Source organism: Pygocentrus nattereri, chromosome 6 (genome assembly GCF_015220715.1).
Source record: "Pygocentrus nattereri isolate fPygNat1 chromosome 6, fPygNat1.pri, whole genome shotgun sequence".
Lineage (NCBI taxonomy): Eukaryota > Metazoa > Chordata > Actinopteri > Characiformes > Serrasalmidae > Pygocentrus > Pygocentrus nattereri.
In genome coordinates, this window is record NC_051216.1 from 16,267,250 (window position 1) to 16,293,239 (window position 25,990).

General features: G+C 40.2%; 1 protein-coding gene across 3 annotated transcripts in view; it reads left to right on the top strand.

The window, feature by feature from the left end:
- hdac4 (histone deacetylase 4) overlaps positions 1-25,990 on the top strand; it is a 226,699-nt gene that overhangs the window by 167,152 nt on the left and 33,557 nt on the right. For all 3 annotated transcript variants that reach the window (XM_017691600.2, XM_037539185.1, XM_017691602.2), the window contains 10 exons: positions 332-525; positions 3,106-3,312; positions 4,573-4,759; positions 6,327-6,460; positions 9,356-9,458; positions 11,522-11,568; positions 18,234-18,341; positions 20,880-20,935; positions 22,228-22,315; positions 24,312-24,431. In XM_017691600.2, the coding sequence (XP_017547089.1) occupies positions 332-525; positions 3,106-3,312; positions 4,573-4,759; positions 6,327-6,460; positions 9,356-9,458; positions 11,522-11,568; positions 18,234-18,341; positions 20,880-20,935; positions 22,228-22,315; positions 24,312-24,431 (1,244 nt within the window). The remainder of the gene's footprint in view (positions 1-331; positions 526-3,105; positions 3,313-4,572; positions 4,760-6,326; positions 6,461-9,355; positions 9,459-11,521; positions 11,569-18,233; positions 18,342-20,879; positions 20,936-22,227; positions 22,316-24,311; positions 24,432-25,990) is intronic.

Consider the following 25,990-nt stretch of genomic DNA (forward strand, 5'->3'; position numbering starts at 1 on the left):
GTATTTCAAATTGATATTTGATTGTTGCTATTTTATACTTTGAAAGAGCAGAATGTTTAGGTGATACTGGACTACATCTCATTGCTGTTTGAGGTATGTTTGAGAGTTTGGTATGCAGTTTAAATGATGCAAATTGATTTAATGTAAACTTGCTAATAGCATTAGCTTCACTCAGAGACACTAAACACACCTTGGCTGGTTGAGGTATCCCTTTAAAATGTAAGTTCTTTTGTGAAAAAGTGAACGGCTCTGCTACTCTGAACACGTTGGTATGGAGATGCTGTTCAGTCTGTTGTATTTAATGTAACCTCTGCCATGCATGTGTCTGCAGGTCTGAGTGCTTTGCCCCTACAGTCCCCCTCCATCCATAAGCTGCGTCAGCACAGGCCACTGGGCCGGACGCAGTCAGCGCCACTGCCTCAGAATGCCCAGGCCCTGCAGCAGCTCGTGGTCCAGCAGCAGCACCAGCAGTTCCTGGAGAAACACAAACAGCAGTTCCAGCAGCAGCAGCTTCATATGAGCAAGGTAGATTACATACACTCTTCATCCATCCACTCTCTGTCACCCTCCCTCCTTCACTGTCTCTAACTGCTTTCTTCCTTTGGTTCCCTCTGTCACTATGGCAACCAGTAGGATGCACATTCCTGTTATGGTCAAACCGGAAGCTCTCTGCCTGTGTGTGTGATTCTGTGTGTATGTGCTGAGCTTTTGAGGATGCAGTGTCATGAGATGAGTGTGGGCGTAGAGAATTACACCTGTGACGACTCTCCAAGACAATCAATCAATCATTCAGTCAATCACTAAACGTCTCCCTCATCTCTTTTTTTCCATTTCCCTCTTATTCTGTTTGTTTGTTTGTCACACCTCTCTTCCTTTCTTTCTCTGTCTCCTCTTTTTCTCCTCCTTTCTCTCACTTTTGCTCTCTCACTCTCTCTTACTCTTGCTCATGCATTCTCTGTCGCTGTCTGTCTCTCTCTCTCTCTCTCTCTCTCTCTCTGTCTCTCTCTCTCTCTGTCTCTCTCTCTCTCTCTCTCTCTCTCTCTGTCTCCGTCTCTGTCTCTCTCTCTCTCTCTCTCTCTCTCTCTCTCTCTCTCTCTCTCTCTCTCTCTCTCTCTCTGTCTGTCTGTCTGTCTGTCTCGCTCTCTCTGTGTCTCTGTGACAGTCTTTCATGTGTTTCTGGTGATGGTGGCTGGTGTTGTTAGCCGCTGCTTAGTCTCCAAGGCTCTGGACGACGCCCCCTCACAATTGCTATAGAAAACAAATTATATAGATTAGTGGTGTTCTTTGGATCAACGTTCTCAGCTGGGAGGGAATGAGGGGAGGCCCCTGCACTAAACATCGCTCTTCCTGGAAGTGGGCCTGTTTGCTCCCTCCTCGCTCTGCAGATGTTAGAGGAATGTAATACCTCCCTGGTATTTCCACTGTTTACGTACGGAGATAGAAACTGCAGCTCTGCGTTTTTAAGAGTCCTAACTGAGAGGATGAAAAAATTTTTTAATTAATGTTTTTGCCATGTTCCAGATGATGATCCCACATAGACTGTTTTCACTTATTATTAAATGTTTGTACATTTTAGTAATGTGTAGTACAGTCCTAGTATTGTTACATTGCTGATATAAAGGCTACATGTCAAGTGTATGTCAGGTGTTGTAACACTTGCTGTATTTGTAGCCTTTATATTAGAGATAATTATCTCATTTGCTGTCCTGCATGCATCTCCTCACTTTGAGACTCTTCTTTAATCTGTTTTGTTTTTCAGTGTTTTTCTTTTTTCTTTCATGTTATATAAAGAGCAGCTTAACAGTTGCGCAGCTGTTTAATCATGGTGAATTTTTACTTTAAGGGAGAGAGTGAGAAAGTGAAAAAGGCAGAGAGGGAGAGCAGGAGAGGGGAAAAGAAAGAAAAATGAAAATAGCAAAACTTGTTTGGAAAACAGAGGACAGAGATGAGGCAATTGCTGAGCGCTCTGACGTCAATGATGTTCCCCTGGCTCCGAGCCAGGGGGCCGTGTTGTTGCCAGCTTTGGCTGTGTGTGTGTGTGTGTGTGTGTGTGTGTGTGTGTGTGTGTGTGTGTGTGTGTGTGTGTGTGTGTGTGTGAGTGAGAGAGAGAAAGAGAGAGATTGCTGTGGCGACGGGCCGAACACAGCTGCTCAAAAAAGCAGGCAGAGTGGAAGGTGAAGTGTTATCCTTAGTTTTCCTTTTCTCTTCTCTACTCTCTTTTCCAGTGCTCATGCCTTCAGAGTTGATGGAGAAGTGACTATGAAAGACTTCTCATTTTTCTGTTTCTCTTCTCCTTTTTTGTTTTTATTCCCTTCTTTTCTCTTATTATCCTGCCTTATCCTCCCTTTTCCTTTTCTTTTCTATACTTTTTCCAGTGCTTATCCCCTCAGTTCATCCCCTCAGACATGTCTTTTTCCTCTCTTCTCTTCTTTTCTCTACTCTTTTGTGCTTTGCCTGTTGCTTCAACTTGTTTCTCAGCACGTGATCTCTGTGTATGTTATTGTGAGATCATATTGCTGCTCTGTGTCTGTGAGATTTTTCTCATCGTTCTCTCTCTGTGGTGAGTTTCACCTTTTGGCTCTTCAGTAATAGATCCTGGCCAGGCTCAGTGAGGGAGCGGCCAGCTCTCATGGCCTCCTGACTCTTCTGCTTGCTGTATCACCACTGCTAATATGTTTACATCCCTTTGTAAATAAATACTCTTATGTTTTAGAGTGACAAAGACAAAGTCCTAACAAACCCGGTGAATGTAAATCTTGTTTCTCATTTTCCCTTTGTTTATACATTCGTTTGGACAAGAACAGCTGTAATACACTGTCTGGACTAGAGTGATTTATGTCTTTCATCAGAGAGAGGGGGGGGGGGGGGTGCAGTTATGCATAACTCATTATGTGACTATTCTTATAGAAATAAAATTGTAATATCAAAATAAGTATAAAAAAATGTATAAGAATTTATAGATTAAATACCATAACAGTATATAAATGTATATACTGTAGTGCCTTCTTCAGTGAGTTAACAGTGTAGATGATTGTAGTGGGAATATAAGAGTGGTATACTGAAGTTGAAGTGGTATACTTAAACTGCCGGTCTCTACTTTGGTAGATGATGGCTAAGCCCAGTGAACCAAGCCGGCAGCATGAGAGTCACCCGGAAGAGACGGAGGAGGAGCTGAGAGAGCACCAGGCCATAATTGACCCGGCCGAGGGTCTGCCCCGAGGGGTCACCATCAAACAAGAGCCACCTGACGAACTGGAGGAGGAGCTACAGCAGAGAGAGAGGCAGGCTGAGCAAGAGCTGCTCTTCAGACAGGTGAGCACAAAAGAGGATACTGAAGTCATAAATGTGACTACTTCTTATATGCCAGTCATAGTCATAATAAAGCATAAGTGATAAACTGATTTGTTTGAAGCTCAGTCTTGTTTGAAGCTCTTTTTGCCATTTGCATGTGGACTGTAAAAACATTTTGCTGGCTTATGCTAAGAGCGATGCTGGCACCCACACAGTCACGCTTGAACACACAAACACACGCACATACAGACACCATGTCATGTCTCAGCACACTCCTACTCAAGTGAGGGCAGTAGATTTTGCTGTGGGTGAATGGTGGGGGTGAAGGAGATGATGCTCATTGGACTTTTAGGAGGTGTAGCCTTGAAGATACAGCATCATTCATGGGTTTGGATACATTTGATTATATATATATATATATATATATATATATATATATATATATATATATATTTCATTTTAATCCAGCTGAACTGCTTGACATTTCATGCAGAATTATATTTATGGATTGAAAAAACTAAACTTTTAAATTTATCATGAGGTGATTTTTAAATTATGCCCAAAGAAGTGCAGTCCTATGCAAAAGTCTGTCTACCTCTGATCAAACTACATTTTCTTACTGAAAGTATATACAAATTCTCTACTTGGTGTTTTTTCTTGCCCTGTTACTGTTTATTTGCTGAAGCTAACATATTGAGGAAGAAATTGAAAACAACATATGGCCTATGCAAAAGTTCTGGCATGTTTTTTCTTTCTTTTTTCCAGTATGTTAAACATATAAAAAACATTTGGTCAAACTTTTGCATATGACTGTATATAAATAAGTAAAGGGAAAACCCCTTTAAATAAGCATTCCCAAGCATTTGATACCATATATTTAGAAGGGAACTTCTGTTCTGAGGCATGAATTTATCTAAATAGATTGACCTGTTGTCATTTAGAGTGGATCTAAGTAACTGGAAATTATGACTGCTTCTGAATAATGAAAGAGGGATCTTGGGGTTCCTTCTTGAAAATCCGTTTGACTTTCGCTTTTAACCTCTTATCCCTCACTAACTGAGAATCATTTTGGGCCAATCATTTTACAAGTGTGTAGTCATTGCCACCTCGTGGCTGGTTTCTGTAACTGCGGCGTATGCGGCGGTGAAAAGCTACACCTCGTTCTGAAGTTAGACTTTCTAATTAGAGGCCTAAAGCTTCTCTCTTTCAAACGATTTCAAAGGTTTTGTTTTATATATGGTATGCCATATGTTCATGTTGTTTTCTCCGTTTCCTGAGCAGCAGGCTCTCCTGTTGGAGCAACAAAGGATCCATCAGCTGAGAAACTATCAGGCATCGATGGAAGCTGCTGGCCTGTCTGTAACATTCCCTGGACATCGCCCCCTGTCCAGAGCACAGTCATCCCCGGCCTCGGCCACTTTCCCTATCGTGGTGCAAGAACCGCCAGCTAAACCACGGTTTACCACTGGTGAGTCCAGCTTGATTCTCACCATATATTCTCACATTACCGTTTGTAATTATTCAATCTGAAAAACCAGAACTGGTCATATTTTAATGCAGTATTGGTTGTAATGAGCCTATTTCAGTTTCAGTTCTGTTGTCGAAACGTGGTTGTGTTAGCCGCATTTAGCCAAATAGATCAGAACAACTAAGAATTTAAGTATTTTGCTTGTTAGAGCAGTGTGAAATATGAAAATAGAGCATTCAAGGCACTATAAAATGGTATTTTAAAAAAAATGTAGGCCACAATAATTAAAACATTAGTGTTCATTGTGTTACACTATGTGCATACCAAAAGCTGAAAGAATTTTACTGTATTTTTTTTATTTAATTGGCACCCTTGTATATCTTACCTAAACTGGATTGGATTTTACTTAAGCTTAAGATGGTATACTTGAATCAAAACAATGTGTCGAAATTTAAAAAAAAAAAGTATTTTTGGCTGAAACAGTGTGGTGTTTTAAGTTCATATGGTGCTATTTGAAAGGCCCCCCTGACTCTGATTGGTCCAAGTCATATGGTTGCCTACATCACTGCACCAAATTAACCTCTAGCAGTGCTGAAAGTCCAAAAGTCATACTCAGAGTTTTATTTAAGTGTACTTGTGACAGCATGGTTGATGGTAGTTTGATTTTTGTTTAGTTCCTTTAATTATTTTAATTATACTGCCAGCTTTAATGTAATAGAAATCACACTGCAAGTATAAATATCAGATTGAGCGGTGTTAACTGCAGGTACTCAGTATTAAAGGACTTTGGTTGCCCTCAGCGCTTCATCTACACTTACTGGTTGATGCCAACTTGTGGTGATGGTTGAAAGTCTTTGTTGTTACTAAACAACAAATCCAGGTTGCAGAGTGTTCTGGTGTGGGTGTAAAACAAACCTGTTCTGTGATGTACTGCATCTAAACTGTGCCTCCTACAACAACATTGCTTTCATTTTTCAGGGGTTTTAGGGGTTATTTATATAGATCTGTTCTGGTTATTTGAAGTGAAATCTTCTACTGGCTTTATTGTTCATGCTTTCATGTTATTTCTGTGTATATCTTGTTATTTGCGTTTGCGCAGATATTTCTACTTGTTTGTGTGTATGAAAGACGCAGAACAAAAATTCACATTTCTTTAGATGGCTGCCTTAAATGTTTTAATGTGACTATAAAGTGGCTGTTCCTCATTTTAATCTATTTTTCTCCTGTAATAATGTTGATTCTCTGTTCTATCATTTATTTTGATTAATAAAAATGTTCTTAAGCTGAATATTTGGAGATTTTGGTTTGGTTGTAAGTCACCAAAAAGATGCAAGTGCAGTTAATTCAGTACAGTAAATTAAGGGTAAATGCTTTCTATTACAGTAATAGAAAAACTGTAGAGCACGAAGCTCCAGTTCTCTATGCTGATCCATTTTAGTGTTGCGGAAGTCTCTAATTTTGAAGCACATTTTAATGAATTAAACATTGAACACATTATCAGTTTTCAAGAAATCCTTTCATTGTTCAGACTGATGATGATAAGAAGTAAATGAGTTTCTGTTCACAGGGCTGGTATATGACACTCTAATGCAGAAGCACCAGTGTATGTGTGGTAACACCAACACCCACCCGGAGCACGCAGGCCGCATCCAGAGCATCTGGTCCAGACTGCAGGAGACCGGACTGCGCGGCAAGTGTGAGGTACAAAACACACCTGGAGAAAACCCTACAAAAATTAGAAACTGTTCACAAATGAATACAGAGAGAAATCCAAGTATGTTCTAGAATAGTTCATTTACTTCAAATTCCTATTGGCAGCAGTGGCTGCAGTGTTTCTCAGCTCCAGAGGGCGCTGTGAAACCATCCACATTGCAACACATTCTCTTAAGGCTCTGAGTAAACTTGTGCTGCAGCCACCTCACATGAAGAGCACACTCAGGAGATGATTGTGTCCAGTGTATCAAAGAGAGACAGACAGAGACTGACTGTTTATGCATTGAATCTACTTAGAATAGGAGGAGATGTTTCAGTTTTAGTTCTCCTTCTTCCACAGTAATCTAATCGTTATGTTTCAAAATTCTGAATCAGACCCTAGATGAGCACTTCAGCAGGGATTTCCCAAAGCATTTCTTCTTTCCAGATGATTTAAGCCAAAAGTTGAAGCTGCTCCAATTAGAAATATGCTCTAGCTCTAATCCAACTGAACAGATCTGACTTTTAGGTTAAACACACTGGAGAGTAGCTGTACAAAGCACGGCTATATCACGTAGAATGCGTCACAGTAAAAGCGGCGATGAACATGAAACTCATTAAAAGTTACATTTAAAACATTAAAAGTTAATTTTACACTTTGCTCTGTATTAAATGGAATACAAATTTCAGCAACATTTAGTGAGTTCATCAGCTTTAGCTTGCCATTTTCAAGCTTAAAGTTACATAGCAAAAGAAGACCATGCTAGTAACGTTTGACTCAGGTAAAATGTAATGTAAATGTAAATTACAAGCCTACCAGTCACATACCAGTGATTTCTGTGGTCATATTCTGGGTTTAATTTCACACAGTAATAGGACAATGCTGAGTAGCGCACTCTGGCACAGAAATTGAGTAATGTTGGGAGTCAAGTGCCAGCATATGTTGACACCAGATGTCAGTGGTATTATATGCAGCTTCACTAAAACAATGCTTTCAAATTTTTAGACGCTACACAGCATGTCCAGTGTGCTCTGGCCTTATCGCTAGTGGGCTGATACTAGCAGAAAATGCTAGATTGGGTGTTGTAGAAGGAACAAAGAACAAATCTGGTCAAATTCCATACTAAATCTAGCTTGAAACATGACAAATGTTTTTAACACAACATAAAGCGAATTTTAAAAGGTCACCTAATAACAGTAGCCACAGGTACCATAACATTAACATAAGTGTAATGAATAGCCAGCTAAGTATTACACTAAAATACTTTATTTTACATCATTTTTGACATGTTTACTCTTGTTTAATAGCATATTAGCTTTAAAATAAGCTTAGTAGCTTTGAAAGGAAAAACAATCAGATCAGTATCCGCCTATACTCAAGGTTTCAGTATCAGTATTAGTATTGGAAAATTAAAGGTGGTACTATGCCATCTGACCGAATGGAGAAACTCATGTGAAATACCCTTCGATGCTGGTGTTATCAGCCTGGACACCTGTAGTGATTCATTCTTCTGCTGTGGCATCATGCAGATCACTGTGACTAAGTCTGGACTGATGTCTAATGGCCCTAGCTGGATCTAATCTCTCCCACCTCAGCCCTCTCCTGGTCTATGCTCCATTGCGTCAGAGCTTTTAGAGTCAGTCGCATAGCTGCCGTCTCTGTTTTCCTACAAACAAGTAAACAGGCACGGCAAAAGCAGCGAGTCTCTCTCTCGTCTCTCTCTCTCTCTCTCTCTCTCTCTCTCTCTCTCTCTCTCTCTCTCTCTCTCTCTCCTCTCTGCGTGGTATGGGAAGTGGGAGTAGTTAGCTCTTCTGTGAGATTGTTTATTGTTCTGCGCGATGGGAACACAGAATTGGGCCTCAATTAAAGGCAGTCATGACTGTAATACTCCCTAATCTACAGCAGGGGGGCCGTTAAATAGAGTGGTGCTGTTTCAAGCTGCCGCCAGCCTCAGCCAGGGCCCCAGAGGGCCCCTTTTAACTGCCCCTCCTGTTAAATCTGAGAGCTAATACACCCTCCCCTGCTGCAGGTGTCACCTTAACTTCCATACACCACACACACAAACACACACACACACAGGTGAGCGGCTCTTTCCTCAGTGGACCCCTGTGGCCTGGCTGATTGCCATGGCGGCCTATTGCTGTTGAAGCCTATTGCTGTTGTTGGGAAAGCTCAGGTTATTGCAGAGTCGCAGTGGCAGCAGCTTCCCAGCTCTGGCTTTTTTGTTCTGCAGCTGTAGCGGGCTCAGGAGGCTAGTAATCCTCCAAATGCTGAAACTCAATGCCCAGTTCCAACACCTACTGCAATGCTTAGGATGGACCTTAAAGGAGTAGTCTGGCAAAAAATCTAATTTACAGAATTTTCTTCTTACTCCAAGCAGTGGATCAGTAAGAAATGTTTCTGAAGTTTGAAGTTTAGTTTTGCGCTGGAGCTGCAAGGTTAACATAGCTAATGCTCATAGCTAAAGCTTCTGCTCCAGTACTTCGCATCGTCTTAACTAATTCATCTTGCACTTGCCTCAATCCACGTCAACTTGTTAAAGAAGCTCAAATAGACTTTGTTTCTGCCATGCTGTTATCTATAAAATTGGCAAAGTCTTGGGAAAATGTGCTGCTGCTACTGTTATTTTTAGCTATGTAACGTACTTCTGTCCATTCTTTGTGCATAACACATAACACACATGTCTCTCAGTGTCAAACCACATAAGTCTGTTTAAGATTACTCAATTCCATGACACAGTTTAAGCAAATGTGTAATGACTGAGGCAGGCAGTTGGCATATTGTTAAACTGAGGCTATAAGCTTCCGATATGCATTGGCTGATCGACTGTATTTGGGGTAAAGAGAGATGGTCATATTTTTCATTCTTTTGTTTACATTTTTTTCTGCTTCTGTTGTCTCTAGTGTATCCGGGGCAGAAAGGCCACATTGGAGGAGCTGCAGACGGTCCACTCTGAAGCCCATGTATTGCTCTACGGAACCAACCCACTGAGACAGAAACTAGACAGTAAGACACATGCGCGCCATTTGTTTTTAATACATTGCCAGGATGTGGGATCATATATGATCACTACATATCCAGAAGTGCCCAGACAGCCCTTCTAGTGAGTGAGTTAATTTACTTTAAGATGCACCCATTGTTGCCGCACATTTATGTAATCGAGTACAACAGGTACAATCTTAGAAATAAAGATAGTATGCAGGTACTTCTTTTTGTTAATCAAGGAACAAAGTAAATTTGCTCTCAAAAGGTACAACAGTGTTATTAAGGTCCAAGGTTACCTTAAATATGTTTTGTCCAAGGAGAAAATACATATTTGTATCTTTTCATAACCTAATGTTTTAAAACAGAACAGTAAAATAAAAAAGCCTGGAGACAAGACGGAGTGTGTGGAGTCAACACGGCTTAGAAAATATTATTTCAATTGATTATGGTGCAGTTATGTTCCTGGGCTAAGGGTATTGAGATACCCTAGAGGGTACCATCCCAGTGACAAGAGAGGGACTGCCCCAGTGACACTTTAAGTTTTATTTCAGTGTAGTGTATTATCATGAGTAATATCATGACCAAAACCCTGTCACAGACAAGAGTTGAAGGCATGAATATTCGATCACCCCAATTCTGATATTAACCCACCTCCTGTTTGCAGAATTGCTTTCTGTTAATCTCAGGCTAATACTAGTTTGTTTAGTTCCATCGTCACAGCTGCCAAAAATCTTGCTTAGAGTCAATGACAGGTTTGGAATTTAATGTCCTGCTGACTCTTCTTCAGACTCAAACAGGCTGCGGGTCAAATATTACCCTGTAGAATGAATGTTTCCATTTTCTGTTTCCGGATGTGCTAAAGTAGAAACACAATAACAGATGCAGAGTAAAGCAAATGGTTACTTAGCATTTGGTGCTCTGGAGAATTATTTTTATTTATTTATTTATTTTGGCGAGATGCTTTTCAGCCAGTCAGATCATATTGTTGGAGCCAACTGTTAAATAACTTGTATATCCAGTATTGTGAGTTCTGTTTTGCTTTTAGACAATTCCACTTATCATTCAATCCCTAAACTCATGTTAGCCATATCTTTGAATGGCGGACATAAAGTTAGAAAATACAAACAATTTACACACAATTTGAGACTTTAAACTTACCTAATTACCTGAACTCAAACTATCAATATTTTTACATTTTTATCTGCCAGAACAAACATCATAAATGGTATCTTTTCAGAACAAGGAAAGAAAAGTCTTGTTTTAATGTAACAAAAAAATTAAAATAATAAATAATATTGAGACTATATTCCAAGAAATTGTGAACTTTTTTAGTTGTACATTTATCATGAAGCATTCACAAATTGATTGTCTTTCGGTTTTAATGTGACCTGAGAACTGTAAATATAGAAGGATTTATGATGTCACTCTTGGAGAGTGTGTGTGACCACTCACATTGTTTTTGAGATCCTTTCTTGATTCTAGTGTACCTTAGCAATATGTCTCCTGCCTTCAACTCAACAATGTATTGGCCAAGTGTCTCCACTCTCCCACAGCAGCTGTCCCACCTTTTTGCCTTTCATCAGCAGTGGCCATGATTTAAATCTGCCCCTGAGCTGTCAGTCAAGGCCACCTCCACCTTTCTGCCTGGCACACAGTTTTCCATGACTTCAGCCTGCCGTGCTTTCATTCAGCGATTAAACAGCGTTTCAACATTGTGCTTTCATTCAGCGATTAAACACACCCCACGCATGGTTTAACAGCAGGTCCTGTACTGAAGTTGACCCACACACATACACGCATATGCACACTCACTTGCTGGAGCTCGCCGATTCCACTCTGTTCAGCTCATACTGCTGCTCTGAGTGGTTATGAATTTTAATTTTTTTTTTTTTTTATGAGTGCTACAATGACGTTAAGAACACGAACATGATAAATGAAAGAAATCAGGTGACTTAACATTCAAAGATTCTCTCTCTCTCTCTTCCTCTCTCTCTCTTGCGCTCTCTCTCTCTCTCTCTCCCTTTCATTCTCTTGCTCTCTCTCTCTCTCTCTCTCTCTTTCTCTCGCTCTCACTCTCTCTCTAGGCTCTGTGACACCCATGTTTGTGAGGTTACCCTGTGGTGGTATTGGGGTAAGTTTTTCACCCTCTTTTATTCTGGTGTGTAAATAATGGTGCTGTTTGTTCTCCTGTGAGCCCCCCTCCCCCAAAACTCCAGCGGCAACAAAAACTGTTGCTGTGCTTTCTGCCGAGCGGGTAATTGTGTCCAGATGTTTTCTATAAACAAGCTGTATGCAGTGAATATGGGGGTGGTTTTGTGTGTGTGTGTGCGCGCGTGTGTGTGTGTGCGCGCGTGTGTGTGTGTGTGTGTGTGCGCGCGTGTGCGTGTGCGTGCGTGCGTGCGTGCGTGCGTGTGTGCGCGTGTGTGTCAGAGAGAGAGAGAGAAAGAACACTGTAGGGGGGTGGGGGTCTTTGGATTCTGAATCTCAGTGTGTATGTTAAGAGAAGGTGTGTTGTGATTGGTAATGGATGAATGGATGCACCAGTGTATGAATGGACAAAGCAATTAATGACTGGATGGACAGACGGATGATTGAACTAATGGAGGAATGGATGGTGGGATGAATGAATTGGTGGATGGTAGAATGAATTGATGGGTGGGCAGATGGACAAATGGATAGAAAAATTCATGACTGGATAAACAGATGTACAGATGAATGAGTTGATGGTGGGATTGATTGATGAATAAATGGACAGAAAGAATAAATGGATGAATGAATGAACTGATAGATAAACTGATTAATTGTAGTGATGGACGGATGGATGACTTTGCAGTGCTGAGTGTTCTGTACTGTAATTCATAATCTTGGTGATGTGTTTTATGACTAATTACTTTCATCTTAAAAGTTGAGGAATAAAGTTTCTGTCTTCATTTTAACCTTTGAATACATGTTATACAGACCAAATGACTGGTAGCACTAACTTTGTAAACATTAAAGATGAGAATTGTATTCAAAAATAACTGATAGTAATTTGTATGTATAACAATAGAATAACAGGGTTTGACTGCAGTTCTGCAGTATTATGGTACCGATTCTTCATTTGTTTGCTTATATTCAGTATTTAGTAATCTGATGTGTTACGTGAGTAGTGCCTGGTCAGTGGAAGTCAAAGAAGAGCTGAACAATTTAGGGAAAATATCTAACTGCAATGTTTCACACCAATATTGCAATTGTGGTGAAAATGCTGTAATCTTCTTTAAATTAAGCTTCAGGCCTTTTTTTGTTCAAAATATTTACATTAAAACACCCATCTTAAAACAGTGCTGAAAAATGTAGGGTATAGCTCAAATTGCAGCTCTTGTGATTTGAAAATTCCTCTCTTTCAAAGTGTGATTTTGGAAAAAAAATAATAATTAGTCTCTCAGCCCTGCTTTTAGGACAAAAATTGCAAGCTTACCTGTGTAACACCAGTGGAATATTTTGGGAAAAGTACCTCTAGATGTCAGACCATGTCTGTGTGAGTGTGGTATAGCAGTGCTAGATGTGCGAAGGTGAATAGTTAAGTGTGTGTGTGGGTGAGATATGGAGTTAGGGGTGCAGGGTAACCCCCGTCAGCGCTGTTGTTTGCGGGTTGATGAATGGCAGGCTGCCGCAGCAGGCTTGGTGCTGCTTGGTGAGAAACAGAAGGTTTCTGGTCTATTTTATGGAAATGGAACAAAATTGTTGTCTTCCTGCGTCTCCACAGCGAGCCCCCGCTCCCAAAATTAGCCTGTCAGAGTCAGGAGAGACTGCCTTTCTTCATTCCAACACGCTCTGTACTCACCCCCCCTCCTCCCCCGATCTCTGTCCGTTAAGAGCATTTTTCTCTCTCGCACACATCACACACTTTTATTGCCTGCGTTTGCTCAAACACATTCTCAATACACATAACCTTTTGCGCAACTAAGCTTACTCTGGTAGTCTCTCTCTCTCTCTCTCTCTCGCTCTCTCTCTCTCTCGCTCTCTCTCTCTCTCATGCACACACACAAAGGCATTTGCAAAAGTTTGGGTACCCCTGGTTAAAGGTCAGATTACACATTTTGTTGTTTTGCTAAGTGAAAATGAATTAGTACATCCTCTACAGACACTTCTACACATGTTCATGCACTGCTTTCATTTGTTTTTGCAGCATATTAAAAAAAATACAACATAAATAAAATGTCATATCATTTGAACCGGTTTTGTTTTATTTATTTTTGCAGTATGTTAAATTGAGCGAATACACAGTAATTGTTCATTAAAATATACAGAAATCTGATCACTGTAGAGGATGTGCCAACTTACATTTACTCAGAAAATTGAAGAAATGCATGATTTAATCAGGGGTCTCTGTCACGCTCTCTTTCTCTCACTCTTTCTGTTTTCACTAAAACAGTATTACACATAGAGATTTGTGGCATGTTAGGGGCAGCTTTACTTTGTTAATAAACAAAGCTCTTTTGGCACCTTTGGACCAATAGTTTACAAAAGAAAACTAAAATCATTGAGTTACATGCACTTCATAATCCAGCAACTGCAGAAAATCAGATTCTGTCAGTAATTTGATCACTGGGTTTATATGCACTTGAGTAATCGGATAATGGGGGAAACTCAGGGTCTACATGACTCAGACAGTAATCAGGTTTCTGCCATAATCCCTTGTGTGCCACTTTACCTGGTAATATGAACATACATCATCCAGAAGATCAAGAATATTTAAATCCTTAAATATATTCAAATCAAGCATGTAGTTGGTTTCAGCGTAGCTCCGAAAGTGTTTTGCTGCCGTCTTGCAGGTGCTGTGTTAAACGCAGCTTGCTTATTTCTGTTACCGCAGTCTGTTTTCACACCTACACAGACTGAGAAATCCGAAAGTAATCCAAGTAAGGGTATACATGCACTAAGAAATCCGATTACTGAGCTAGAATCCAGCTCTCTTACTAGACCTTACTCCAATCTGGTATTCAAGGTATGCTGTTTACACCATTTGAAAAATCTGCTATTTTTCAGAACTTTCTAAGGGAACTGCAAGGATATTCATATTTCAACAGCAAGTAAGGTGTCCACAAACATTTGACAGCCAGTGTGCCTCTTTCATTCTCTCTTTGCCCTGCAACCTTGCACTCTATCTCTGCTCTCTATTTATTTATTTATTTATTTATTTATAGCTGTAAATGCACCACAGGCTCGTAATTTGTGACGGTCATTCTTGGCCCAGCTTGAAAAGGCTGCATTTATTGTTATATATTTTTTTTTTTTGCCATTGAAAGCAAAATTCATAAATTGTCTGATATATATGCAGAGACAGAGCCCCGGGCTTTGCCCAGTGGGACTCTGGCCTGTTCACGGCCGGCCAGAGAGATTTCAACCACCCTGACCTGCATACAGCATTAAAGCATTCTGTACACACTAAAACAGCAAGACTGTCAATGGTGAAGTGAGTTCATTCACAGTCTCTGGTTTATTGGAATGTATTAATGATGTGATCATCCACCCTGTTCCTGGAGAGCTACCTTCTTTAAGGTTCACTTCCAACTCTTCCAGATCATCAGTCCATGTAATTAGTAGAGTCAGATATGTTCACCTGGAGCTGAATTCCGCAGGAAGGTAGACATCCAGGAACAGGGTTGGTGACCACTATGTTAAGTTTGGGCACCTTTTACCTTATGTAAAATGTGATATAACATGTTAAATGAATCCTGTGTGATTCAGCATGATGGTAAAAACGTTGTCTGTTCCCTGGAAAATGAATTTTCTTATGTATGAAGCAGCTTGAAAACACTATTCACTTGTGTTACAAATAAAGCCAGTATGGATTGTCCTAATCTGAAAGTATATGTCTCTAAGCGTTAAAGCTTGTAAAATGTCATGTAAAAAGCATAAAAACAAAAGTTTGATTTAAGGCAACGATGTTGACTGTTGGCTGCAAGTTCTCAAGCTTTGCTAAGACAATTCTACCGGCACATCACGTTCACTTAAGACAGGAATATAGATGACTGGGGTAAACAAAGAAACAACTGAAATTAATGTTTTACATAATTTCTACACTTTGGAATAAAGACTGCATAAAATGAGTAGCATTTTATTTCTTAGCATTTTGTACTGAGACTTCTTTTGCCATGTTATAAACATTACAGATGTCCTGTGGTGACTTGCATTACCCCACCTTTCCATGTAAAACTAGTCTCACCCAAATTCTACTATATACAATTACTTCAACACATTACCGGTACTTAGTGAAGATACAGAAATCCTGTAGCCTCAAAACATGGTTATAATAGAAACCAGTAGGTAGGCGCTCATTGGCTTCTGTTGTAACCTTGTTTGAGTCAGTTTGATTGGTATTATTTTCCATGGTAATCAACCATATGCTACATATACTGTCGATTAGGGACCATCAGTTGGCAGGCTGCAGACAGGATGCGGTCCCAGCAAAGTATTTCAGCAGACCGAACTAAGCAAATGAAAAAAAATTCAGTTAACGTTACGTAAATAAAAATCATGCATTTACGATGAAGGCAAAGGCAGCTAGCTATAGAGATAGATAACAAGTCAGTAAGGCAATAATTTCACATGGTTTTATAAAGGTTATTTTAATTTACTATTTTTGGTATTGAAGCAACAACATGGCTTGTTAGAAAAAGAAAAGTCAATGATGAAAACAGTTTAAAATCAATCACAACCTCAACATGAGTCCAACAGTGTGGTCATCCAGCGGCTCTCCAACAGTGGCCAATAGTCATACAATCACTAACACTTAAGTATTTAAAATAACTGTTGTCATTCATTTAGGTCAGTTTGTTTATCTGGACCTTTGTAGGAAATAAATTTGATGTAATTGGACCTTAGTATTAGTTGAATAACCCTGTCATATGCAATGAACAGGTTGCAAAATGCTAGTATTACTTTAAGCTCAGTAAGACATGCTAATTGGGAGGTTAAATGTTTTGATAGTGGTGGGTGTACCTTGCTTTGTGCTGGACCAGCACCTGTAGAACTTTCAGTCACATCTGTATTACCATGTATGATGATATGATGATGTATGATGGTTGGTATCTGTTTGCTGGAGCACCTGTTGAACTGCACATATGAACTACAGCCTGAGTTTCAGCTTTGTTCTGTTGTGAAGTGTGCAGACATGTATTATATATTATATAATCCTGCGTGTGCGTGCGTGTGTGTGTGCGCGCGCGTGTGTGTGTGTGTGTGTGTGTGTGTGTGTGTGTGTGAGAGAGAGAGAGAGAGAGAGAGAGAGAGAGAGAGTTAGTTCATGGTCCAGGGCAGAGTAATTGCAGTGTGCAGGGCAGGCGTGAGCTGGAATAATGAGGAGTGACTGGTGAATGAATGTTCTCTGTCTGTGTCCACTCTTGGATAACACACACGCATACACATACTCCTCCGGTCAGGTTTAACCCTCTAATGTTTATCCTTCATGTCACTGAATAAATGCCCCATGTTCTCCTGTGCTCTGCTGCCTCTCAGACACAGTGCAGACACAAATACATGCCTCAGTGTGAGAAGACACTTAAAACTCCTAGTTCTGAGTGTGTGTGGGTGAGTTGTGGTGTTAGTGGTGTATAAATGCATCATGATCAATCAGGCTGAAGGTTATGATTCAGTTACATCCATCTAGGAATGTTCTAATCAATTCTAATGTGTTTTAAAGGGCCCATATCAAACATTTTTCTTGTATTTCATTTTTCTCCACTTCTAGCTTTGTGTTGTTAATTTTTCTAACATCTGTTTATCCCTTTAAAACTGATATGTAAATCAGCTCATGCTGATTGGCTGCCATGTATTATGGCTTATTGAAAAATCACTCAGAGCTGAAACACTCCTCAGTATTTCAGTATGAATGGGTGGGCCTGAACTGCTGTGGGCTGAATAGGTAGATATATGTAAATTAGTTGATTCTTGTGACATCACAAAAACAGTGAATTCAAAGCAAGCTGTTTTTGCAAGCCTAGTTTCCATATATGAATTGTATGGACTGACAAGTGAATGGTACATTTTGAAATGTTTACATACTGCATCAGGCTCTTTTATTAAAAACAAATAATTAAATAAATTAAATAAATAAAAAGTATATGGTTATGTATTCACCAAAAATAAAATTCTTTATATACTTTATAAAATAAAAAAAAGTGTTTAGTATTGTTTGAATTGCCCATATTGCACTATTGTATCATGTGCAGTATGTCCAAAAGTATTCAGACACTTTCTGATCAGTGAATTCAGCTATAGGCATAACCCCGGCATTGGGCTGTAGAGCAGTAGAAGTGTGTTCTCTTTAGTGATTGATTCATTCTGTAATGCTTCTCTGTGTGATTTGATGTGATCTTTCCTCTTCATCCACTCACAGCTTCTGCTTCAGAGTTTGTAGGTTTTTCTCAGCTTGAGCACTCAAAGCCTTGTTTACAAAACGTTTACTGACTCGTGCGTAGGGTCTAGAAATGCCATCCTGCTTCTGTTGTGCAAAAACTGTAGTCAGTACAGTTTACTGAGGTGTCAACCCAGGTAAATATCACACCTTTGCTCACTGCGCTATAGTCATTTACCACTCAGTGAATGAGACAAATGGCTCAGACTATTCAGTGAATGGCACAATGTCACAGTAGCAGCAGGGCTGTTTTTATTTTCCTCTACATGTCAGTGATGTCAAAATTGTGAGCATCACTCACACCTCCCTTAACCGAAGAAACCACTCACTTTGTTTTTATTCAAACACTCTGCTACATGTGTAAACATATGTATTTAACTCCGAGTGTGTTTGAACAGGTGGACAGTGACACTATCTGGAATGAGGTCCACTCGTCCAGTGCAGCTCGCCTGGCCGTTGGATCTGTGGTGGAACTGGTGTTTAAAGTGGCGTCCGGAGAGCTAAAGGTAAGACCATCCTCAACCTCACTGTATCAGGTTGAGAGTAAACGTACAGGCAGGACTCAGAGCTTGCCTTGTGGTTATGCTGTATTTGTACATCCAAAGAGCTTTTTACAGTTTTACACTCTTCATATCTGATTACTGTTATATTCCAACAGTGAAATAATCATAAAAACTCTTTTTTATACTTTACTATGCTCAGTCTTTATGCTGTCCCAGCACTATTAGTCGATGTTGCTACACTGATATTATTTGCTGTTTAATGGAACGCAAACAGAAGTAAACACAACGTGCAGAGGGGGAAATGAATGAAACATAGTACATAGCAGGTTGTGTAGTGGGTCCCACTGTGTACACGGCTCACTGGATAAATCGTCTTGCTCTTATGTGGTGACGCTTTGCAGAAGGTAAAGTTCTCGTTCACTTTACAGCTGGGGATGTACACACACTGTGTGTTAACAGGTGAACAAACGCATAACAAACAGAGCTAGCATGCTAGATCTGTTATGCTTGCTGAGATAGCTTTCACTTGATTGTTAGCTTTCTCTCTGAAAATGTCTCTCACTCGTACCGAGAGAGGGGGGAACATATAGTTACGTCAAAGCTGTGTGGGTGGGACAAGCCACATCACCCTTGTGATCAGTGAGGATACTGCTTGCATAAGCTGTACCCAAATTTGGGGAATCAAAGGAGATACATGCATAACACCTCTGCCTTCTATGCTGTAGACTGGGATTCAATCCCTGCCTGGGCAAGCACCCTACACTATACCCCTTAACACTACCTTCGTCTGCCTGTATAAAAAAAATGCTCAAATTGTAAGTCGCTCTGGATCAGAGCGTCTGCCAAATGCCATAAATGTAAAATGCACTGTTAGGTTACCTGGGGCTTTAATGTACTGTAAGTATTTACTGTTCTCATCGCAGAGGAGGTATTTGCCTTATCAGAGAGAGTGTGTGTGTGTGGTGTGTGTGTGTGAGAGAGAGAGAGAGAGAGAGAGAGAGAGACCATGTGACTCTACTGGTCCCTGGGCATCCTCTCAACTCTGAGGGAAATGACCCAGCACCAACATAATCTCAATCAAACACAAACACTCCTGAATGTAACCCAACCTTGAGGGAATGTATGAGTTTCATTGCACACTCAGCATAACATCCTGCCTCCTACTAGTCATCACGCTCAAAAATAGACCTCCATAGCACCAGCCCAGCCCTGCACACTAAAGACACCTCTGAGAACGATGTGCAGTCTAATCCCCTCTCTCCCTCTTTCGGTCTTCTTCACTCCCTCCCTTTTGTCTCTGACTCAAGTGATATCCTCTGGAGTGAGGTAGGAAAACAGTGCAGTGCAGCTGCTTCAACATCATTAGGCTGGGGAGTCAGTGGAGAGTATAAGCCTGGGGTCAGGGCATTAGCAGTGGCTCACACTCTTCAACATTTAATATTCCTGGGGGGACTGATCTGCGCACAGTGACTCAGCCCTCAGTACAGCGAGTGGTCCCCAAGGGCTGCTGCATATGCTGAAGCGGCATCCATAGTATGACAGTGCACTGACCCATTCATCCTAAATGGAAAAATGATTAACTCAGAGCTGTGTGTACGGCTTTTACAGTCAGAGTCGGGGTCATACTAGGGTGAGAGAAACAATAGTAGTAAATGAATATATATTTTTTTTATCAAATACAAGATTGTGAGACAGTGCAAGCTGTGATCTGAATTATGAAAAAAATTCTGTGATGTCAGACAAGTTACATAAATTAGGATAATTTCTATTGTTCTAGTAAAAATAAACTATCAAATTCCTGTTTGATATGTAAAAAAAAGTTGTTTTTCAGTTTTGACAGAATTTGAAAATACTCATTGCCCTTCACATTGTGTTTGAATTTCATGATGAATGAACCAAAAGAAACAAACAAAATTACTTGAAAAAAGTCTGGTTCTATTGACTTACATTAAAAGTAAAGTATATTTTTTCTTGTCCTGTAATCTTACCATTTTGGAGATACAAGGTTTTGTTCAAACAGCAACTGTTATTTGCTGTTTAAAGTCATTAATGAAAAATCAGTTGCCTATTTATAACACAAATCAAATAGTGTTACATGAAGGCAACTGGCTGTTAAACACAATGAGCTGTGCATAGTTGTGCTTCGCCATTTTGGTACAGGTGATTCAAATACAGTGTGAGTGCACTTACTTGATGCATGTTATTTATTCCATAGAATTTCAACACCGATCAGCCAAAATAAAAAACAATAAAAAGGCCAATTGCTGATTGTTTGTTTGGAGCAAAAACTGGCCAGTTCCATTCACACATCTGTACTGTATCAAATATGTTTGTAATGTACGGTAAGTACTGTGGTCTTGTTTTAGCAGTTGGACCATTTTTTACTTCTTTGTTAAATGTTTGAAATTGTATTGTGTGCAGAAAGGCAGTACAAATCCTGAAACGTGTGTGTGTAGATAGATGGATGAATGGCTAGATAGAGGCTTGTCTCTGTTTGGTTTGTTATAGCTAATGCAGCCGTGTGTTTGTGTGTGGTTACAGAACGGCTTTGCTGTAGTGCGGCCTCCAGGACACCATGCTGAGGAGAGCACCCCCATGTGAGTCACCCCAATTCAGTTCCTCTCAAATGAATGCAGAAAACTACATTGTACCTGTACACTACTCCTTCTTAGCCAGCTTTTAAACACCTGTTTGCTGTTGACTGGGGTATTTTGTCATAATTTTCATACTTTTATGGTTCATCTGAACCATTACTTAAGCGCTTAAGCTGAAATAAAAATTCCTACAAATTTCCTCAGAAGACATGCCACACTTTTGGAAAGCTGCAGCAGAAACAATTGGGAATTCACTCTACTGTAGAATAATGGCCAATTAATACCCCTTAATAATCCAGAGTTTGAACACTAAAAGAGAATAAATCATTAAATGTATATATTATTTATTGTGATTGAGCGTATCAATATTCAGTTTTGTAGCTGTAACTCTAGTGCAGATTTCATTTGATGCTGTATTTGAGTGCATTTTATTTTATTATCATTAATTTGGTGAAAAGGCGGTCACATAATTAATTGGTTTGTTCAAATATGTGTTTATCCAGCATAATGCCCTTCATTCACTTTACACACACATTCATAAAAGCACTTTTTATTATGAATGAATCCCAGCTCAAAGGTGGACATCCTGGCCAAAGTGTTAATCAGCCCTCAGTCATGACTGCAGTGAATGAGTTCAGGAATAGGCTAAAAATGCGAATGGTCTTTATCCCCTTAAATCACACTAGGCTTTCTCAGTTCTTTGTCTTAAGAACAATGAGTACCTCAGCCAGTAAGCATTGTTTTCTATGCAGAATACAGTTAAAGAATAGTACTCCTGTGGATGTAATAACTTCAGGGGATGATTTTCAACTGAGAATTAGAATAAGCTTCACTAAATAGCTTTGAATACCTGCACAGTAAGTGATCCATATTACCGCTTCCCTCTCTCTTGTAGAAACGCCTTCCCCTGAGCTGGCCTCATTACATAAAGGTTAAATGGAATGATTGTTCCACAGATGCTGTGGAAAAAGGTTAAATAAGATGGCTGTTGCGATGCTGCGGTGAGTGAAAGCCAAGCCCAGCTGAGGCTGTGTGTGTATTTCGCTTTCTCTCTTTGGTATGGGTTGGGGTCTAGGCCAAAGCTCTGCTTTCCCACTCTGAAGTGAAGCCAGAGCTCTGTGGGTGAATGGTGTCATTAGTGAAATGGTAGAATCCACTAGACCAGGGGGTCCACTTAACACGCCACCATACACGCCACACTACATGGCACACCAACTGACACACTCTCTCTTCTGACACTCACTCACTGCCTCTCTACTGTTTTTTCTGGCCTTTTCTTTTCATTGATATAACAGGGGCTTCTGCTATTTCAACTCTGTGGCCATTGCAGCCAAGCTTCTCCAGCAGCGACTGAATGTCAGCAAGATCCTCATAGTGGACTGGGTAAGTGCCTTATTAAAGTGGTATGATCAGTACATGGGTTTTTTTTCATCCTAAATGACATGAACATGGAAAATGAACAGTAGCAAATATAAAATGCTACATTATAATGAAAAATTAAAACTCAGTGATCTCCGGGGAAGAAAACCAGTACACTAACTATGACGGTAATTTCATATTGCCTTTTTATGGTAAGCTGAAGGACCAGCACATACTACTTGTGAAATATTCTTAGGTTAATTTCAAAACTTGGCTTTATGTAGAAATAAAATATTTCCATCAATTAAATATGTGGCACATGTATAATATTTAGATATTTTTAATATATGAACATTTTATTACCACCAATACAGTCAACCCCTTAATCATTGATGCTCTTGGTTATTCGTGTATTCTCTTAACCTTCCCATGTTTATGAATAAGGGAATCTGTGCTGCCATATTTATACCCCAGTGAAACAAGAGGGCATGGATGAACAGTTCCCAAAGACGATATATATATATAAATATATATATAAAATCATATCATGCAGATCACAAATATGATTCGTGTATTCTCTTAACCTTCCCATGTTTATGAATAAGGGAATCTGTGCTGCCATATTTATACCCCAGTGAAACAAGAGGGCATGGATGAACAGTTCCCAAAGACGATATATATATATAAATATATATATAAAATCATATCATGCAGATCACAAATATGATTTTTATATATATATATATATACATATATATATATATATATATATATAAACGTTACAATTAAGATATTTTATTGTCAATTTACTTGTGTACACACATACATACTTATTATAATTTATCAATTTAATAGCAATTTACTGTCTCAGTAGTAAGTGCATTTTTACTTGTAAAAGCACTACATACCATTTGAATGCATTCAAATAAACATTAAATGCAGTAAAAAAAAAACAACAATTTCTTGTTTTCAAAAAAGTAGTTGATATCTTGTGAGTTGGAACACCCTTGGTTTTAAACTTGACCTCATATCCTCCAGCCATTGCATAGATTTGATCAAATATGTCACCAACACACCTGATAAAATTTACTGAAGAATTGGCTTAAAATAATGCTAGGAATTATAATAGACTGCAAGTAATTTTGGTCGTCCTCAAGGAGAGGTCTTTAAATGATTAGGTGAACGCATTGACACTTAACATCAATACTCATATTAAATTGTGTTTATTGTAATTTTAGTGTTTTTTTCAGGAAATTAATAATAGTTCATTATTAAATAACTTTTTAAATATTATTATTGAATTTTCTGATGTGCCTAAAACTTTTGTGGAGTACTATATGTCTAAATTTCCAAGGAAATAGATTTACAATTACTACATTGCATCATGCAGAACCATACACTGACCTAAAAACCTGCAAAGAATCTGAAAGCCTTGTCTTTGGACAGCCGTCCATATAGACCATGACGGGAAGCCAGGGGCTTCTGTATGTAGGTCAGTGCGTGTCCCTGTCCAGCCTGGCCTGTGGTGGCATGAATCGGGCCCTGGCGCACAGGAAGCCTGCTGGCGTGAGGGCGAGACTCTACTGGGATCATTAGGCCCTCAGGATGCCTTTGAAATGTCCTTCATTTCCTCCTGTCTGTCACACAGGCCACGACACACAGGGCTTCACATCAAACGAGAGGGGATGAGACAAAACAGCTATTAAGTGTTCCTCTTGCATTACAGTGAGCTCAGAATAGAATCTTTACACATTTTAATTTTGGTAAAAAAATATGCTCTTGTGTAAAAATGTGTTTTCCAGCAATGCATCTGATTTCAACATTGTCTTAATGAAAGCATATTTTTCTTGTTTGCCCTCTGAGTCACTTGCAGTACATGTGCTGTTCAGTGTGCTTTTTTGCTTTCAGCGATTGGGCTATGAGCTAAGACTGCATGTATCTATTTGTATTTGTACTGACAGTCAGACAGCTGGATAAATGCTGAAAAATGCTAACTGCTGAAACCACTGTCGTCCTCTAGGATGTTCACCATGGAAACGGGACCCAACAGGCTTTCTACAGCGACCCCAACATCTTATACCTTTCTCTTCATCGCTATGATGACGGCAACTTCTTCCCTGGCAGTGGAGCTCCTGATGAGGTCAGAAGCCACAGATGCTGCCGAGACGCAGAGTCATCATGTCTCACGCTGAGTGTGGGGATAAAACTGTAGACAGTGTAGACAGTACTCAATGTGTGTGTGTGTGTGTGTGTGTATATGTGTGTGTGTGTGTGTATGTATATGTATATATATATATATATATATATATATATATATATATATATATATATACACACTAAATAAAATAAAGGGAACATTCAAATAACACATCCTAGATATGAATTAATGAAATATTCTCATTGAATACTTTGTTCTGTACAAAGTTGAATGTGCTGATGACAATCACAAAAATAATCAATGGAAATCAAATGTATTAACCAATGGAGGCCTGGATTTGGAGTCACACACAAAATGAAACTGGAAAAACACACTACAGGCTGATCCAACTTTGATGTAATGTCCTTAAAACAAGTCAAAATGAGGCTCATATTTTGTGTGTCCTCCACATGCCTGTATGACGACCTGAGGGATCTCCTCCCAGACCTGGACTAAAGCATCCGCCAACTCCTGGACAGTCTGTGGTGCAACGTGGCGTTGGTGGAGGGAGCGAGACATGATGTCCCAGATGTGCTCAATCGGATTCAGGTCTGGGGAATGAGCGGGCCAGTCCATAGCTTCAATGCCTTCATCTTGCAGGAACTGCTGACACACTCCAGCCACATGAGGTCTAGCATTGTCCTGCATTAGGAGGAACCCAGGGCCAACCGCACCAGCATATGGTCTCACAAGGGGTCTGAGGATCTCATCTCAGTACCTAATGGCAGTCAGGCTACCTCTGGCGAGCACATGGAGGGCTGTGCGGCCATCCCACACCATTACTGACCCACTGCCAAACCGTCATGCTGAAGGATGTTGCAGGCAGCAGATCGCTCTCCACGGCGTCTCCAGACTCTGTCACGTCTGTCACATGTGCTCAGTGTGAACCTGCTTTCATCTGTGAAGAGCACAGGGCGCCAGTGGCGAATTTGCCAATCCTGGTGTTCTGCACGGTGTTGGGCTGTGAGCACAACCCCCATCTGTGGATGTCGTGCCCTCATACCATCCTCATGGAGTCGGTTTCTAACCGTTTGTGCAGACACATGGACATTTGTGGCCTGCTGGAGGTCATTTTGCAGGGCTCTGGCAGTGCTCCTCCTGTTCCTCCTTGCACAAAGGTGGTGGTAGCGGTCCTGCTGCTGGGTTGTTGCCCTCCTACGGCCTCCTCCACGTCTCCTGGTGTACTGACTTGTCTCCTGGTAGCGCCTCCAGCCTCTGGACACTACGCTGACAGACACAGCAAACCTTCTTGTCACAGCTCACATTGATGTGCGATCCTGGACGAGCTGCACTACCTGAGCCACTTGTGTGGGTTGTAGAGTCCATCTCATGCTACCACGAGTGTGAAAGCACCACCAACATTCAAAAGTGACCAAAACATCAGCCAGAAAGCAGAAAGGTACTGAGAAGTGGTCTGTGGTCCCCACCTGCAGAACTACTCCTTTATTGAGTGTGTCTTGCTAATTGCCAGTAATTTCCACCTGTTGTCTGTTCCATTTGCA